Below are 16,689 nucleotides of genomic sequence, written 5' to 3' on the forward strand. Positions count from 1 at the left end.
GCCTGGGTTATGTGCACCTCAGTTCCAAGCATATTATTGTAGGTTATGAGGAACCATGAAAGGATTTTAAACAGGGTAGACATGGCCTGTTTTGTGTTTTTGTAAGATTACTCAAGTTAATGTCAGACAAAATGCAGCCAGGGGAGCCGCTTAGGATATCTGGGGAGGTGTATGAGTGGGCGGTGTTGAGGCCAGAGCCTGGGCAGCGGCCAGAGGGATGGACAGATGGGGGAGACTCCAGAGGAGCCACACTGGAGAGAAAAAACTGGAATGGTGGAAGGAGCACTCGGAGGCAGTGCGAGGAGCTACTTCCGGTCCTACCCCTTTTTTGTTGTCTTGGTCTGTCACCTGAGCCTCGTTTTCCTCAGTTGTAAGAGGAGGATACCAGTACCTTCGGTGCCTTCTCTCCCCCACCCTCCACCCCCCCACCCTATTGTGGGGACCAAAAGAGGTGCTGTGTGTGGAAGGACCTTAAAAACTATAAGATGCCATCGGGAATTGTGGTCAGGGCAGTGGTTATATTTTCATTATTGTGGTTTTTTGTAGCTTAGTATAAAAGCAGTTATGCCTTTACTCTCTAACGTGATAAACTTTATTCCTAGCCCACATTCTATATGCAAAACTTCTTTAAAAATTTCAAGTTAGTATTTAGGTTTATAAATTAAACTTATAAAAATTTGAAGCTTGGAATGAAACAAATAATCACTATTCTGAGTCTTCTAAACTTTCTGTTAAACTACAATGAAGTTAATTTTTAAATTGAGATTACCACTGATTCACTTCTTAAAAGCCTTTTTAGATTTTTCAGTGATGAAAGCTGAAACTATCAGTGAGGATTCTTGCCGGCTGCTTTTAATTCAGCTAATTCAGAGAGGCCGCCAGGCAGGGGATGTGGAAACTACTGTGGTGGGTTCCCAAAAACACCAAAGATGGATTTTGTCTGTTTAGGTTTCATAGACATATTTTCAGAGTCCAAGGAGGGCCTGGATGTTCACTCGTCAATGATCCTGCGCTTCCTGCATCGCAACCGGCTCTCTAGCACCGTCATCCCCTACCCAATGTTGGACCACTGCAATAACATGAGCACCATGAGGGCTTCTGTTCTGAAGGACTCTCTGGATCAACTGGTACAAAAAGAAAAGGGTACGTGTGCAGGGGTGGGGGTGTTCTTGAGAAGGCGTGATCATCGTTTCTTCCAAGTGTGGTATTTATTGATAGGACGAGCCAACACTTCTCCCTGCTTTTATTTCTGAAAATGTAATAGTGACCAGTTTGTAGCACAAGAATGAAGACCTGCTCTGCCTTTCCCCTCCCCCTCTCCTTCCCCTCCCCCTCCCTCTCACCCTCTTCATAACCCCAAGTCTCCGCTCAGATGTGACTTCAGGAAGGCCCTTTCTCATTACTCTTACCTAACTAATGCCCCCACCCCTGCCACTCCCCACCTTTTGGTTACTATCCCCTTTGCAGGTTTGATAGTCTAAATGGCACTTATCATCATCTGAGGTTGTAGCATTAGTATTTACTTGCGTTTCTGTCTGTCTGTTCGCTTCATTATCCTTGGCACCTGGAACTATGCCTGCCGCATAGTAGGTACTCTGTGAATAGTTGTTAAGTAAATGAGGGAAGCCACTACAGACTCACTTAGTGACCACAACAAAAGTTGATACTGTGAATTAGCAGGTCCGTGGAACATAATAAGAGTCCAGAAATAGACCCAAATACATGTGGGAATATAGTACCAGATATAGTTAGCATTACACGTCAGGTTGGAAAGGTGAATTAGTAAGCAAGTTGGGTTAGGGAACTGGTTAGCCATTTGCAGAAAAAAATAAAACAAGATTCTTAACCCACTGTATTCACGAAAATAAATTGCAGAGGGATTAAAAAGTTCAACCGAAAAGAAAGCTATAAGAGCTAAAAACCCTGACATGGGAAAACCTTTCTGAGCAGGACATGAAACTCAAAAACTACAAAAGAAAAGATTAATAAGTTAGACTGTATGCAAATTTAAATTTCTGTACAGCAAAAAATATAAGCAGAGTCAAACGACAAATGACATTTTAAGGAACAAAAGTATATTTTGTAACATTGTGACAGACTCAGTTTTTTTTTACTAACTCTGACCTTGGGCAATTACTTAATTACCTTAGTTTCCTCATCTCTAAAATGAATTAATACATAAAAATGTGTAGAAAAGTGCCTGGTTCACAGTAAACAGTTAGTAAATATTACTTACTATGTAGGTGTATATATACATTACATAATGTACATAAAATATATAAATTGATAAGAAGACTTGTGACCCAGTAACAAAAATAGATGAGGGCAGGACCAGGCCATACTCAGAAACACAAGTGGCTTACAAACAAGTGGCTTAAAAAAATCTCACTCATAATTAAAGAAATGTAAATTCAAACTATAAGTCATCATATTCATCTCTTGGGTGGTTTTGCAGATATATCAGTGGATTTGTGTTGTACTACAGTCAGCTCATGGAGCAGTCCTTCTGCTTTACACGTGTTCTCCAATTTGGAAGGAGATTTTAAGGAGCATTTATTTTTCTAGGGCCAAAGTGCCAAGCATATTTCTGCTAGATATTTTAAATGATCTTTTTAAAGATTCTTTGTGAAAGAGATGTTATGATAAAATCTGGTTTTTCTTGCAGAGAGCCCTGGAGATCTAACTAGAAGTCCAGAGATGGACAAACTCAAGTCAGTAGCAAAGTGCTACACCTATATAGAAACATCCTCCAACCCTGCAGACATTGACAAGATGACAAATGGAGAAACGTCATCATACTGGCAGTCAGATGGCAGTGCCCGCTCACACTGGATTCGGTGGGTGCTGTAATACCAATTCTTGAGTGAAAGTCCAAGAAAATTACCCACTTTCTTTCTCTTATCCCAACAATGTGTTAAAAAATTATTTTTTAAAATTTTAGAATATTTTCTACTTAACTGGCTAGTGTTTTTCTTCTTGTGACTATCTGGAAAGATGCTTTAAGAATCAAGTTAGGACTTCCCTGATGGCGCAGTGGTTAAGAATCCACCTGCCAATGCAGGGGACACGGGTTCGAGCCCTGGTCCGGGAAGATCCCACATGCCACGGAGCAACTAGGCCTGTGTGCCACAACTACTGAGCCTGCGCTCTAGAGCCCGCGAGCCACAACTACTGAGCCCACGTGCCACAACTACTGAGCCCACATGCCACAACTACTGAAGCCTGCGCACCTAGAGCTCATGCTGCATAACAAGAGAAGCCACTGCAATGAGAAGCCTGCGCACCACAACAAAGAGTAGCCCCCGCTCGCTGCAACTAGAAGCCACTGCAACCAGAAAGCCCGTGCGCAGCAATGAAGACCCAATGCAGCCAAAAATAAATAAATAAATAAAAATAAATCTATGAAAAAAATTATTAAAAAAGAAAAGAATCAAGTTAAAGGAATCATGTAAAATTTTCTAACCTGGTTCATATATTCATAAACATGGAAAATTACTTGGTATTTTAAGGGAGAAAATTAGCATTTGACTAATATTTTATGATATGGATTTCAGATCTTTTTCACTAGGTTTTCAGGAAGATTAATATCACAAGGGACAAGTACTTTTCTTATATCTGATGTGATTTCACTTCTCAAGATTTTTTCTGCACATTTAAACAATTTGTGTACAACTAAGTTGGCCAGTTTATTAGAGAAAGAGGGAACGGGGGTGGTCAGGAATCCTGGAGTGGAATTTTTTTTCCCCCACCCCCACACAGCACGTTGGGGGATCATTCCCTGAGCAGGGCTCGAGCCTGTACCCCCTGCAGTGGAAGCACGGAGTCCTAACCACTGAACCGCCAGGGAACTCCCCCACTGGAGTGGAATAGATGACAGTAAACTATGATGAAGCTACTATCTAAAATTTCACCTGTCCCTTCAGAAAATGGGCTGATTTCAGCTGGTGGAAATAGAAATAATTACCTTGTTTTCTCATAGAGGATAAATATGCTCTTTAGCCATCTATACATGAGGGAATATACCCAGTTCTTTGCATGCAGTTTAGAAATTTGCTTCTTGCCAGGTAAAGGGATTTTGTTTGACTGTTCATATTGTACTTTCCTGCTTGTGTTAGTAGCTTAAAAAGAAGTAGAAGATTGATCTTGAACTGAAAGGAATTTTAGAAACTTGGGAAGGTCATATTTGAAACTAATAGCCAGCATTTCAAGTTAGTTGCTTTTAGGGGAATCAGTCTTGGGGTATATCACACGTAAGATCTTAAGAGATGGGACTTGTGGGCCCTGCCAGTTCTCAACCTGTATAAACACTTGTAGTTTCTGCTCTCCGTGTTTTCCAGTTTAAAAATGAAGCCAGATGTTGTGCTTAGGCACCTGTCCATTGCAGTGGCTGCCACTGACCAGAGCTACATGCCGCAGCAGGTGACTGTAGCTGTGGGGAGGAGTGCCAGCGATCTTCAGGAAGTCCGCGACGTGCACATTCCCAGCAATGTCACTGGCTATGTGACACTGCTGGAAAATGCCAACATCAGTCAGCTCTGTGAGTCAACCAAGATACGTCTTGCCCTTCTAACTAAGGGGATTGGGAGGGGAGGAAGAAGTCATGTTTTTTGGCGGGAAGACCTCTGAAGTAGAAAAGCTGTTTGCTTTTCTCTGGAGATTTGATTTGCTTCTCATCATATACATGAAAGTGGTCATTATTTCACCTATTCAGTGTTTTTAAAAGTTATAGAAAAGCAGTAAAGCCTATTTTAATTAAAAATATTTTATTTTTGTTTTCTTATTAGAAAATCAGAAATATTTAGATAAAAATTATTCAGAATCCCACTACCCAGGGATTGTCGCTGTGAATCCGTTGGTATGGATCCTTCCAGACCTTTTCTTACATTTTTGTGTGTGTGTGTATGTCTGTGTGTATAAATACACACACACACGCACATATATATATACACATTTTAAAAAATAAAATAGGTTTGCATATATATATTTACATATATCTATACATGTCTTTTTACAAAAAATAGTGATATTTTGTACACGCCCTTTTGTAACTTTTTAATGTGTTGTCTTATATATTCATGCACACCTTTATTTAGTGTTGTAAGAATATGCCTTAATTTTAACAAGCCTTTTATTCTTGGACATTTAGTTTGTTTCCATTTTTATACTATTATAACCTTGCTTCACACATAGCATTTTGGAAATAATCACAATTCTGTGATTTCTTTCCAGGCTTATTTCATTCAGGGAGCCGGAATGCTTCATGTTTTGTCTCATTTCTTCTAATGCTTTCCTGGGCCAAAAGAAGTATTCTTACTTTGCTCAAAGGAACTGAGGCCTGGGGAGGTAGAGTCTTTGTGTCTCACCCCTGGGCAAAGACGTAGTTAAGCTTGTGGAGTAGAAGCTTCCTGTCTTATACTGTGGTGGTCTTTTCCTAAATTGTGTCCTTTTAAACTTCTCACCTCCTTTCCAACCCAAATAAGAAATTATGACAGCTCTTAAAAGTGAGTCATGCCTATGCCATTTATCTGGACTTGATAATTAAAAAGAAATTCTCACAACTGCTGTGAGCCAGCTGCTGTTTCATAACAACATCCAAATTTCGGAACTCTAGGAAAAGTTTTTAGACATTTTCTTACCGTGTATTTAATCAGGATTTTAAAAATGCACTTTGTGTTAATTATCAGAACTCATAAATGCCTATGAAACTTTGTGATATATAGATTTAAGCCACCTTTAGTTTTACACATGATTCTTTTGACTCCTTAGATTGGTCAATGCTTTTTTTTTTTTTTGCGGTACGCAGGCCTCTCACTGTTGTGGCCTCTCCCGTTGCGGAGCACAGGCTCAGCGGCCATGGCTCACAGGCCCAGCCGCTCTGCGGCATGTGGGATCTTCCCAGACCAGGGCACGAACCCGTGTCCCCTGCATCGGCAGGCGGACTCTCAACCACTGCGCCACCAGGGAAGCCTGGTCAATGCTTTTTTGACAAATTTATTATATATACTAGCTCCATTGCACACATCATTTATTTCTGGCATCAGAGTATATCTTCAGAATTTTCTTTTCGAAATGTGAATTACTATCTTGCTTTTAGTTGGAAGCCTAGAATTTGCTGAACTGAAGAAGTTAATCCAATACTGAATTTGTTGTTTGCGCTTGACAGATGTCCAGATTAACATAAAGCGTTGTCTTAGTGATGGATGTGACACTAGAATTCATGGTCTGAGGGCTGTTGGCTTTCAGAGAGTCAAGAAGTCTGGGGTCTCAGTCTCAGATGCTTCTGCAATATGGTATTGGTCTCTGCTGACATCTCTGGTGACGGCTTCCATGGAGACAAATCCCGCCTTTGTCCAAACAGTGCTACGCAACACTCAGTAAGTCGCTCTGCTTTCCAGGCTTGTCACGGGGTGCTCATTCTCTAACCCTTTAGGGCGAGTCACTGAGCAGCCTTTGATCATCGAGACTCAGTCAGTAGCTGGGCCCCAGGTGCCCTGTTGTTTCCTGTTGTTTGTGCCTTCAGCTTCTATCTTGTGAGGGGGTCCCACATGCCATTCCTCTTCCTTATCCACTGGGGAACAGTTGTTCACATTACATAGCAATTTATATGGGATAAAACACCTTCAGATGCTATATATTATTTACCTACTTATGTCATAAAATGTATCTGTAAAAATTATCCCTGTTTTATAGACAGGGATACGGTGACCTTCCCTGAGGTGTATGACCAGGCAGTGATGGATCAGTTTGAATCCAGGTCTTTGGACCTAGGCCCTAGGTTGAAAGCTCTTTTCACTAAAGAGTCAAATCTTTTCAAGGACACCAAATTAATTTATTTTTAAATGTAGAGTACCTTTGAAAATTTTCTTCTAAAAACTGTTAGGGCAAAAAGACTCAGTTGTAATATATAAGGCAAAGCAACTAGCTTCAGTAGCAATGAAGTATTAGTGTTATACGTAAGTTTAATAACTGATAATAGGCACTCTTAGTGCAGGCTGTCAAAATATCAGATAAAAGAGATAGCTAATATTTTGTTCTGTAGATGTTCTTTGAGATTTGTTATTGCTATTAAATAAAACTCTTCAGCAAATAATACTGCTGGCAGTGCTAGATCTGAAGGGTAATATTTGGCCAGACTCCTTTCTTCCTGCCTGTTTTAAAATTTAAAAAATAAAAAAAGTTCAAACTTAGAGAAATATTGCAAATTCGATGCAAAAAGAAAAAGTAGCTTCTTCCTGAGCCAGTTGAGAGTAATTTGCTAACCTGATGCCCCATGGTTCCTGAATATTTTATTCAGTATGTGTTTCCTGCAAATGAGAACATGCTGCTACAACCATCAAAATCAGGAAATTAGCATTGATATACATTGCTACCATCTAATTCTCAGATCCCGTTCAAGTTTTGCTAGTTGTCTCGGTAATGTCCTTTATAGCAAAAGGATCCAGTCCAGAATCATACTTAGTATTTCATTGTCATGTCTCTGTAGTTTCCTTCAATAAGGAACAATTCCTCTGTCTTTCCTTGACTTTTAAGACTTTGAAACTTTTGAAAATTATAGGTCAGTTATTTTGAAGAGCATCCTTCAGTTTTGGTTTATCTGAAGTTTCATCATGATTAAGATTAGATTTTGTATCTTTGGCAGGAATGTCATAGAAGTGATGATGGGTTCTCATTGCATCCCATCAGCGACACACAGCTTCAGATTGTCCTATTACTAGTTTGGTGATGTTAACTTCAACCCTTTGATGAAAGTGGTGTCTGCCAGACTTTTCCAGTGTAGAAGAATTCTTTTCCCTTTGTAATTAATAAATATTTTGTGAGGAGGTGCTTTGAGACTATGTAAATATCCCATTCCTCATCAAACTTTATATTGGTATGACTCAAGATTCCTGTTTTATTCCCTGAGTTATAATCCATCACAGTTTTGACGGTCAGATTGGCCCAGATTTGGCCGATGGGAACCCCTTCAGTCTGGTTCATATGTCCTTTTGATATGTCCTCATCTTCTTGGAACACTTCCTTACAACAAGATATTCCAGGCTTATCTTGAATGTTCCCTGCCATAGTCCTAGAATCAGCTGTTTTGCTCAGGAGTCATGGTCACTCTTAGTGGAGAGTCGTGTTTAGAAACAAACTAAACTCATTGCTGTTGGAGTGTTGCTTCTTTCAGTGTACACAGCTGGGAAATACATGTTTGTGTGTAAGTAATAGACACATATGTGTATCCACAGACACATTGACACCTATATTTATTTCTATATCTGTAACACTGAAAACTCTGAGTTTATACTTCTAATAAACTCTGATAACTTCTAATTCTAATCCAGCACTGCTGTTCATTCTAGTTTTCTCCCTTTCTCTATTTGTAACTCCCTTCTGTGATTGTGAGAAACCTGGCTCCCATCATCCCTAAAATATTTACTTATTTGAACAATTCCGCTCTATATAACCAGTCTCCCACCTCCCTGGCCCTTGCCTGGACACCCTCCTCACCCTCTTGGTGCTTGCATTCCATGCCAGGCTGTCCCTTTGCTCAGTACCCCACTCTAATACCTCGCTCTGGGCCACCATGCACCCCACCCATTCACCCACCCAAGGACACACGAGTGCCTACCTTGCACAGCCCTACTTTATGGACTGAATTTTCAGGAAGGGGAAGAGGAAAAGTTTTCTGCCTTATTTTTGTGAAGCTATGCCACGTTGTTGAAGAACGGATATATCCCTAAACAGTTGTAATAGTTAATTGGCAATGGTATCTTCACTCCTAACTTTTAAATATCAGTGATCTTAAAACTATTCTAAAATTTAAAAATTATTTTAAAAAAATCAATGAGGAAAAATAAGAAAAAAATATTATGAAACAAAAGTGGAAATAAATTCTGTAAATCCTTGCATGCCACTTAGGTGCATTAGACCTTGTTGATCGACTGTATGTTAGTGTAGCTGCCCTACTGATGCAGCTCATATAGAGGGGACAAGAAACGAGAGCAGAGTGGAAGCTGACACAGTGTTATTAGCCTTGCTGTTTTGTCTCTGTTGTGAAATGTAGAAATAAAATAGTTTCAGGGATTCCCACTACTATTATAAAATGACTATCAAGTGTAGAATTTTGAGTGACTTTTTCTGTACCTTCATGTTGTTCATGGTACACTCATTGCCTAGCACAGTTGCTGGCACAAGTAGGGCTCAGTAATATTTTGTTGCATAAATTTATTAGATGACTGCTGGTCCAGAGGAGGTAAAGCTATTGTAAAAGGAGATGAGAAAAGAGAAAGATTAAAGCAGACTCTGAGGTAGAAAGGCCAAGAAACACAGGCAGGAATAGAGAAGGTGACAGATGCTGATATGTTTAGGATAAAATAAACATATCATGATGCGTCTTTAGATACAAGAGATCTGAAGATGAATTTTTTTTGTGTGTCACAAACAGCTCTGCCCCTGGGGTCAAGTTCTCTAAGAACTCAGGGTTTTTCTGTAGACATATGTCTTTTGCTTATACTACTTAAAATGAACACTTGCTTCCAGAGGGTTGAATGAGCTTTTATAGAGGGAAATGGAACTCTTAAAGAAAAAAGAAAAGAAAAGGAAGAAACCTCATTAAACTGTTTAGCACCAGGACCCCTGCAGGAAAAAGGCTGATCTGTGTTACGTACCAGGTTCTCTGTAGGAACACTGTCTGTTTCTTGATAAGGGATTAATCCAAACAAGCTTCCAACCATTTTTTTTTGTCTAAAATTGTATTAAGTTTATTGTTTGCCAGGGATTGTTCTGATTGCACATTTTACACTCCTAGGAAGGCACTGCAGCACATGCCTCCACTTTCCCTCTCACCAGGATCTACAGATTTCTCAACTTTCCTGTCTCCCAACGTTCTGGAAGAAGTGGACAGCTTCCTCATAAGGATAACTAGGTAAAATTAAGGTTGATAAGGGCTGGTGGGGGATAGAGGGCATATGTGCTTGGTAAGTCCTTTTTGTTTTTTTTTAATTTTAAAATGTTTTAAAGATTTTTTGTTTTTTAAAGAATCATTTGTAGTGACTGAAGAGAAAGTGAAATTACAGTGTACCCGTGTAAACTCCATGATCTAGCAGTACACCTGCCCTCAGGAATTGGGGGTGGGTGCGGAGTAATCCTCAGATTCAGCTAGAGCAGGGGTCTCAAAGTCCAGAATGCAAAGCCTTTCAGTTCCCTCACATCCCCAGCCCAGCACCTGCTGTCTCCGCGAACAGGTCTAACAAGCCTGATTGTCCATAGACCTGGGAAAGGACACCCTGCTAGCTGTTTGAGGGGTCGCGTAGTGTGGGGACACTCAGCTCTGTCACAGTGAGCCCTGTTAGAGTACAAACCAGGCCCTGAGCCATCTAGACAGGGTTTTTTTTTTTTTCCTCTCTCTCTTTTTGGCCACACCACATGGCATGTGGGGATCTTCGTTCCCCAACCAGGGATCAGACCCATGCCACCGGCAGTGGAAGCACGGAGTCCTAACCACTGGACCACCAGGGAAGTCCCCATCTAGACAGGTTTAAAAGTTTCAGTGTAATATGTTTAAAAAAGCATATGTGATGTGGAATAGATCTAAAGCATGTTATTGGTGTTTGAAGGAATAAGCCCTTAACACTCTGGCCAAGCCGAATTATTACCCGAGGCTTCTTCATAGCAGGGGCTTATTGCAACAGCCTATTTATTTTTGGTTTATAAAGTTTGCCTTATTAAAGTTGATAGCATTATTTAATACTTATAGGTGAAGGTTACAGAAGTGAGGATTTAATTTCCTGGTCCTCTGGGTTGATTTAGTTTTTCTTTAGGCTGTCGTAAGGATTTTGAAAAAGTATTTCTGGTAAACAGAGAAAGCATATGGCAGCTTGATGTTGCTTATGTAATCAGTTACACAGAGTTTGAGCTACCTGGATTTTCTCATAGTTTTAAGAAGTGAAGTGTTTTTTGTTCTTTGTTTATAGCTGCTCTTCTACTCCAGAGGTGGAGCTGACTCTTCTGGCTTTTGCACTAGCAAGAGGGAGTGTTGCCAAAGTGCTGAGCTCTCTGTGTACTGTCACTGACCACCTGGACACACACTATGATGCCTCATCCCTCATCTCATCCATGGCATCAGTCAGGCAGAACCTGCTCCTTAAATATGGTAAATGACCTCGGCATGATGCACACGTCATAAAACCGTCACCAACGTGGGATTTCCTGGCATCTTCTTATCTTTTTGTGTAGTTTGTGGGCTCGGTCGTTGTAGTTATACAATGATTTCTGGAAGAGCGTGTCTTCTTTGGGGCTGGTAGGGAGAAGGGAGATGTTGGTTCATTTATGGATGCATTAGCAGAAGGGGACCTGAGTGTTCACTACGCTGTACTCCCAGGATTTACTGGCCTAATCACTTAGGCATGGTGGCCATTTGAACACAGCCATCTTTGATAAAAGTATGGGAGTGTCTCATGGTGTAGGTCAAGAGGTTGGGAAGTTGGAGTACCTCTCATCTGGAGGAGGGAGGAAACTACCCCAGACCCAGAGCAAAGGATCCTTGTCTTGGAATCCATCCCTCTGCATCCTCGTGATAGTTTATAGTTGGTTGGGACAACATAGATGGTCATACAGACATGCCTGCTATCACTTTCCCCTCCTGGGCCCAATGGCAGTCCATCTTAGCACTTTTCTACTGACCCAGGGTGGGGCCTCCTAATCCTTCTCAACACAGGAGTCCATACAGCTACTCTCAGATGACTGCAGTGGACATGTGCTGTCCTGGCCTCTAGTGCTAAAGTTTCTGTCCACAAGTACAGTATTGGATCCCATCCTCTTCAGTAATAGAGGCAATACTGTGATACTTCCTCATGATATTTGTACCTTTGCCTAAATATCACTTTATAATAATGTATTTTATGTTTAATTTTTTAAGTCTGACAATCGATGTCTTGTAAATCCAGTCCCTCCCCAGTTTTGGAAAGGTCATTTTTTTGGAGGGGTAGGGGCCCGTAGAAGGCACAGCTAAATGGGAGGGATACGTAGTGTCTGGAAAATATTCTCCAGAAAGGTTTTTGATTCAGTTTAGCAGTTATTTGAGCAGGGAGCACGGGATGGAGGAGGAATGCATAGGGGGACTGTTCATTATTGATAATGTTCTAGTTCTGGGTTGGGTTATAGGTTAATAGGGTTATAAGGTTTTCATTATATTATTAAAAGAAAAAGAAAAATTTTCAGATCATTATAGCAAAAGTTGATTTTTATAATTTTGAAAACTTTCAAAATTTGCCTGGAGACGTTTTAAAGAAACAAGACCTAGAACGCTAAGACATTATTTATATATTTAAATGCAATTACAATAAAATTAATTATTGGCTCCAAAACAGTGTCTTAGGAATTCCTCCTTTCCCCCCACTCGGCACACAAATATGTTGAGCCTGTGCTATTAATCTGTGTCTTATAGCGTGCTTCGTTTCCAGCTAGTGGTTATTCTAGAATGATTCTCCTCAGAATTACTTAGGGACATAAGCTGTACTTTGTTTCTTTCAGGAAAGCAGAAAAGGATGGTGTCAACTTTTGTCTAATATTACTTCCTATTTTAGCTTTTAAATGGGTAGATTTTTACTGAGCAGTCTGGGCGTCCACAGGCTCTCCATTTGCACTAATGAGTTCTAGTTTCCATTTTTTCGTAGCGCTAGCTTCAGGCTGTCTCTTTCTCTTTCTTTTCTTTGATTAGGTAAACCTCTGCAGTTGATTCTTCAGGCCTGTGATGTCAAGGGAAAAGAAGAGAAGTCAGGACCTGAAAACCTCCTTGTTGAGCCGTGGACGAGGGACGGTGAGTGGTGGACCTGTCGGGTTTTAGTGAGTCGAAAGGGCCATGGTGCTCACTAGAGGCTGTGTGAAACCGCACTGTGGTCTTCGAAACTTTCAAGATATGCAGTCTTCGCTGCGATGTCCTTCAGTTGGTTTCAGTGGTTCCTGAACCATTTGCGTGACTTCTTCACTACAGTATTGCCACCTGCTAGGTGTCAGTCACCTGTAACAACTTAAAAGTACTTGAGAGCCTTCAGTTTTGAAAAGCAAAGACTTCTCCTCTTGGAATATAAAAAGTTACCATTTTTAAGTTCAGACTGTCTTTCTGTTGTGTTATCTCAAAGTATTGAGACACTCAGTGGATCAGTAGCACTTAGTGCTAAAAACGTAGCTTAAGATGAGGGTATTTCTCCATATGGCTGCTCTGGCATTTGAAGTGTCTGGAAGGAAGCCTCACTCCTTCCCTGGCGTCAGCATGGTGATTGCTGATGTGCTCCTCAGCGCTGTGGCTCTTTTCCTCATCCAGGGAGTGTTTGTGAGTCTCTTCCTCATCTGTCTTGTTGGCCAGCTGGTTAGTCGCCTGCACATGTCCCCTTCTACTCACTATACTGCTTTGAATATTGCCAGTTCAGAAAAGGACGTGGAATGTTCCAGCAGTTATCAAACATTGAAGGGAACTGGCCTTACCACTTTGCACTCGGTTTCGCCTTGGCTTGCCTCACAGCAGAACAGACCTTGTGCATTCTCAGTAGTCGCCTCCTCTCTGTTCTGTTTCCTGTGGTCATTAGCACCAGTGAAGTGAAGACGCCTGGGAAAACGTGCCTCACCAGTCCCACCTCCTCCTGGTGGTCTTCTTAAGCCATGACTACCGCATGAGACAGGCTTCCTGCAGTCCTCGCTGAGCAGCTCAGCCTCTGCAGACACATTTCCTCCCCCACATTCATCTCCTGCCACCCTGAAGGCCACCTCAGACCGCCCAGTCACCTGCCGTCCAAAGTGGGGTTGGGAGGAGGTGGTGGCAGCTCTTTGCCCGTTTCCCCCTTCCCACACTCAGGAAAGCAAGACCACTCTACCAAAGGCCCTCTGCAGTTTTCCTTTGCTCTCTGAAGAATTGGGATTTTTGTCTCTGGAGTATGTAAGGCAGAATCTTCTTAAAACCAGTGTATGGATTTTTTTTTCATACTCTCATCATCATCTACTGAAAGGCCTCTCTTATTTTATCTTACTTTTTTAAACTTTTATAACAATTTCAGATTGTCTCCATCTAGTCTTTCTTTTTAAAGACTGTATTTTCTTTTTTTAAGAGCAGTTTTAGGTTTACGACAAAACTGGAAGGAGGTACAGAGATTTCCCGTATGCCCCCTGCCCCACACATGCAGAGCCTCCTCCATTATCCACATCACTCACCAGAGTGGTACATTTTTACGAAGGGTGAACCTACATTGACACATAATCGCCGGAAGTCCATAGCTTACTTTAGGCTTCACTCTTGATGTCTTCCATTCTGTGGATTTGAACAAATGTATAATGACCTATATCCATCATTATAATACCATACAGGGTGTTTTCATTGTCCTTAAAATCAGCCTGGATTTTTAACACCATTCTAAGTCTGAAAGCACCACAGGTTTTTCTGTAGCTATTGAAATGCATTTGCCAGCTCTTCTGCCTGGTCTGATTTGAATAGTTTGCTACTCTCCCTGTGTATCATCCATCCCCCTCTCCTCCCTGCCTTCCACCTAACCTTGCATGGATAAATTGCATAAACTAGTTGTAGTGTGTGGATTTGTTGCTTTTGTTGTGTTTCTGATGAGCACCCAGGTGGGATGTGACTGGGCGTGGGGAGGAGCCTTGGTTTCCCCTGGTTTCTCCCTCCACAACCGTCACTGTCTGTTTCTTGTAACTCAGGTTAGGATTCCGTCCTCTACAAAAAAATGAACCTGACGAGACAGGGAGGACAGAGGAAAGTCCTCACAGCCGGAACTGTGGGGTTTTGAGGAGTGATTTGTTTCTTCCCCTTACGGGGGCCAAAGCTCTTTTTCACTGCTACCTTTCAAGTTCCCCAGCTTCTGGGAAACACTGGACGTTCCCCCTTGCTGCACAGAGTGCCCGGAGAACACGAACGTGGACACTCCGAGGGCTGACCTCCCGTGAGTCACAGCCATGAGTCTGGCATTTTAAAGGAGTGCAGACTGCTGCCAATAGAACTGAAGGAGTAGGGTTATTGAATTCTTTACGTTTGAGATTGGTTATTTTCTTCCTGTCATTTTAAGAGAATAAATTGGGCAGGAGGGGCATGGTGTCCAAACAGTTGTAGCTTTAAAATATTATAGTTAGACTTATGAGCTGGTTTTTTACCAAGAAAAGGAAGCACAGAGGTTTTATTTATTTACTTTTTAAGCTTTATTTGTTTAACGTATGTATTTATTTGGGCCTTAAAAAAATTGATGGCAATGTTATTTTAAAAGAATCTGATTCTTTTGACTTAAATTATTGCTTCAGCTACTTTGAGACTAATGAAAACTGGCAGCTACTCCCAGGCAGCATTTCAGCCTTTACAATAGATTTGATTAGTTAGAGGCATCCAGACCTCCTAGGAAAGGTGACAGTTCAATAAGTGGGATCGTTTTTAGTATTACTGTTAGTAGAATTGTGTGAATTTCTGGCCGTATGACTTCTTAAAATTGTCTGTAGAATTACTATTTGATAGCATTAGATCAATAATAGCTTCTCCCTGTGATTTAGTAAAGGTTCCTTTGGATTTAATTTTCTTGGTTTTGGTGACAAATAATGCATATTATTTAAATCTCTTACGGAGATTTAACTTCACAAATTTTTGTTTTATTGAACCCAGTGTAATGAAATAAGCATGAAATTGGTTTCAGTCTTTTCATCTTGATAAGGCAGAGTGGTTGAAAGCAGTTCGTGGTTTCAGGAAGAATGGGTGGTCAGGCTGATTTGAGTAAATGTGTAAGTTATATAATTTACAGAGGTTGGAAAGAGAAAAGCAGCTTTGGATTTAACAGACCTTTTTGTAAATTTTTAAAGGATAATTAACAACAGCAAAAAAGGTGAACCACAACTCTCATACAAATATAAAATGAAGACGTCAATCTTTTTATTTATCCCATTAATTACTGAGGGAACCAGTAAGATGTTACAAGCAGGTCAAAGGAGAACTCATTAATACACATAGACCAGTAAGAATGCTGACACAAATCTACAGATGGTTGCAAAATTGGTCAGTCTTCATAAGGAATAATCAGCTATGTTCCTATAGACACAATTTTTATTTGTGTGGACAAGAATCTTTTGCATTACTGTTACTATTCTACAATTTACAGAGTTGTAAAATAGTTCAGAGACAAAGAAAGGTGGAGATGACCCAAAGAGTGCACTGAACAAACACCCAGCATGCTTTTCTTGCCCATTTCAAAGACTTTTACAGTCTTTCCTGAAAGAGTATTCAAGAAGCTATCTAATTCCTCTCTCAGCCTTTAAGCCTGCTTGCTTCTAACAGCCCAGCCAAACGTCAGTCATGGTTTCAGGAATGGTTTAGAAAGGTGATTGATTGTCCAGTCTTTTGTCTCTTTGAATTAAAGTCACAGTCTTTATCAACTTTTTAATTTCTTTATCGTTACCTCAGAGCTGAGCGGCCTGTATAGTTGAAAAGATTTTGCTCTGACCAAGTTATACCTGGACCATGATCTGTTACCTCGGTGTCTCTCGGGGGGTTGCTTCTGCCCAGAGGGGAATTCTTTTTCTAATTTTCTTCTTTCTTTTTCTAATTTTTATGAGAGAACCAGGTAGACTAGATGCCCTCTGCCTCAAAGGATATGCTTTGGTTTTGTTGGTCTTAGTTCTTAGGGTTATTACAGATGCCTCAGTCATCCTAACTTTAGTTTTTCTTTT

General features: G+C 40.8%; 1 protein-coding gene and 1 pseudogene across 8 annotated transcripts in view; both read left to right on the top strand.

Annotated features, from left to right (window-relative positions):
• Positions 1 to 16,689, top strand: part of ZZEF1 (zinc finger ZZ-type and EF-hand domain containing 1) — a 127,997-nt gene that overhangs the window by 34,204 nt on the left and 77,104 nt on the right. For 7 of the 8 annotated variants that reach the window (XM_019926862.3, XM_019926858.3, XM_019926860.3 and 4 more), the window contains exons 3-9: positions 949 to 1,143; positions 2,666 to 2,837; positions 4,338 to 4,537; positions 6,164 to 6,374; positions 9,791 to 9,907; positions 10,956 to 11,134; positions 12,701 to 12,799. In XM_019926862.3, the coding sequence (XP_019782421.2) occupies positions 949 to 1,143; positions 2,666 to 2,837; positions 4,338 to 4,537; positions 6,164 to 6,374; positions 9,791 to 9,907; positions 10,956 to 11,134; positions 12,701 to 12,799 (1,173 nt within the window). Of the gene's footprint in view, positions 1 to 948; positions 1,144 to 2,665; positions 2,838 to 4,337; positions 4,538 to 6,163; positions 6,375 to 9,790; positions 9,908 to 10,955; positions 11,135 to 12,700; positions 12,800 to 16,689 lie in introns of those variants that run through there. The other variant, XM_073798017.1, reaches the window with a different exon arrangement.
• On the top strand, positions 12,809 to 16,686 carry LOC109548611 (etoposide-induced protein 2.4 homolog pseudogene; annotated as a pseudogene).

Source organism: Tursiops truncatus, chromosome 20, assembly GCF_011762595.2.
Source record: "Tursiops truncatus isolate mTurTru1 chromosome 20, mTurTru1.mat.Y, whole genome shotgun sequence".
NCBI lineage: Eukaryota > Metazoa > Chordata > Mammalia > Artiodactyla > Delphinidae > Tursiops > Tursiops truncatus.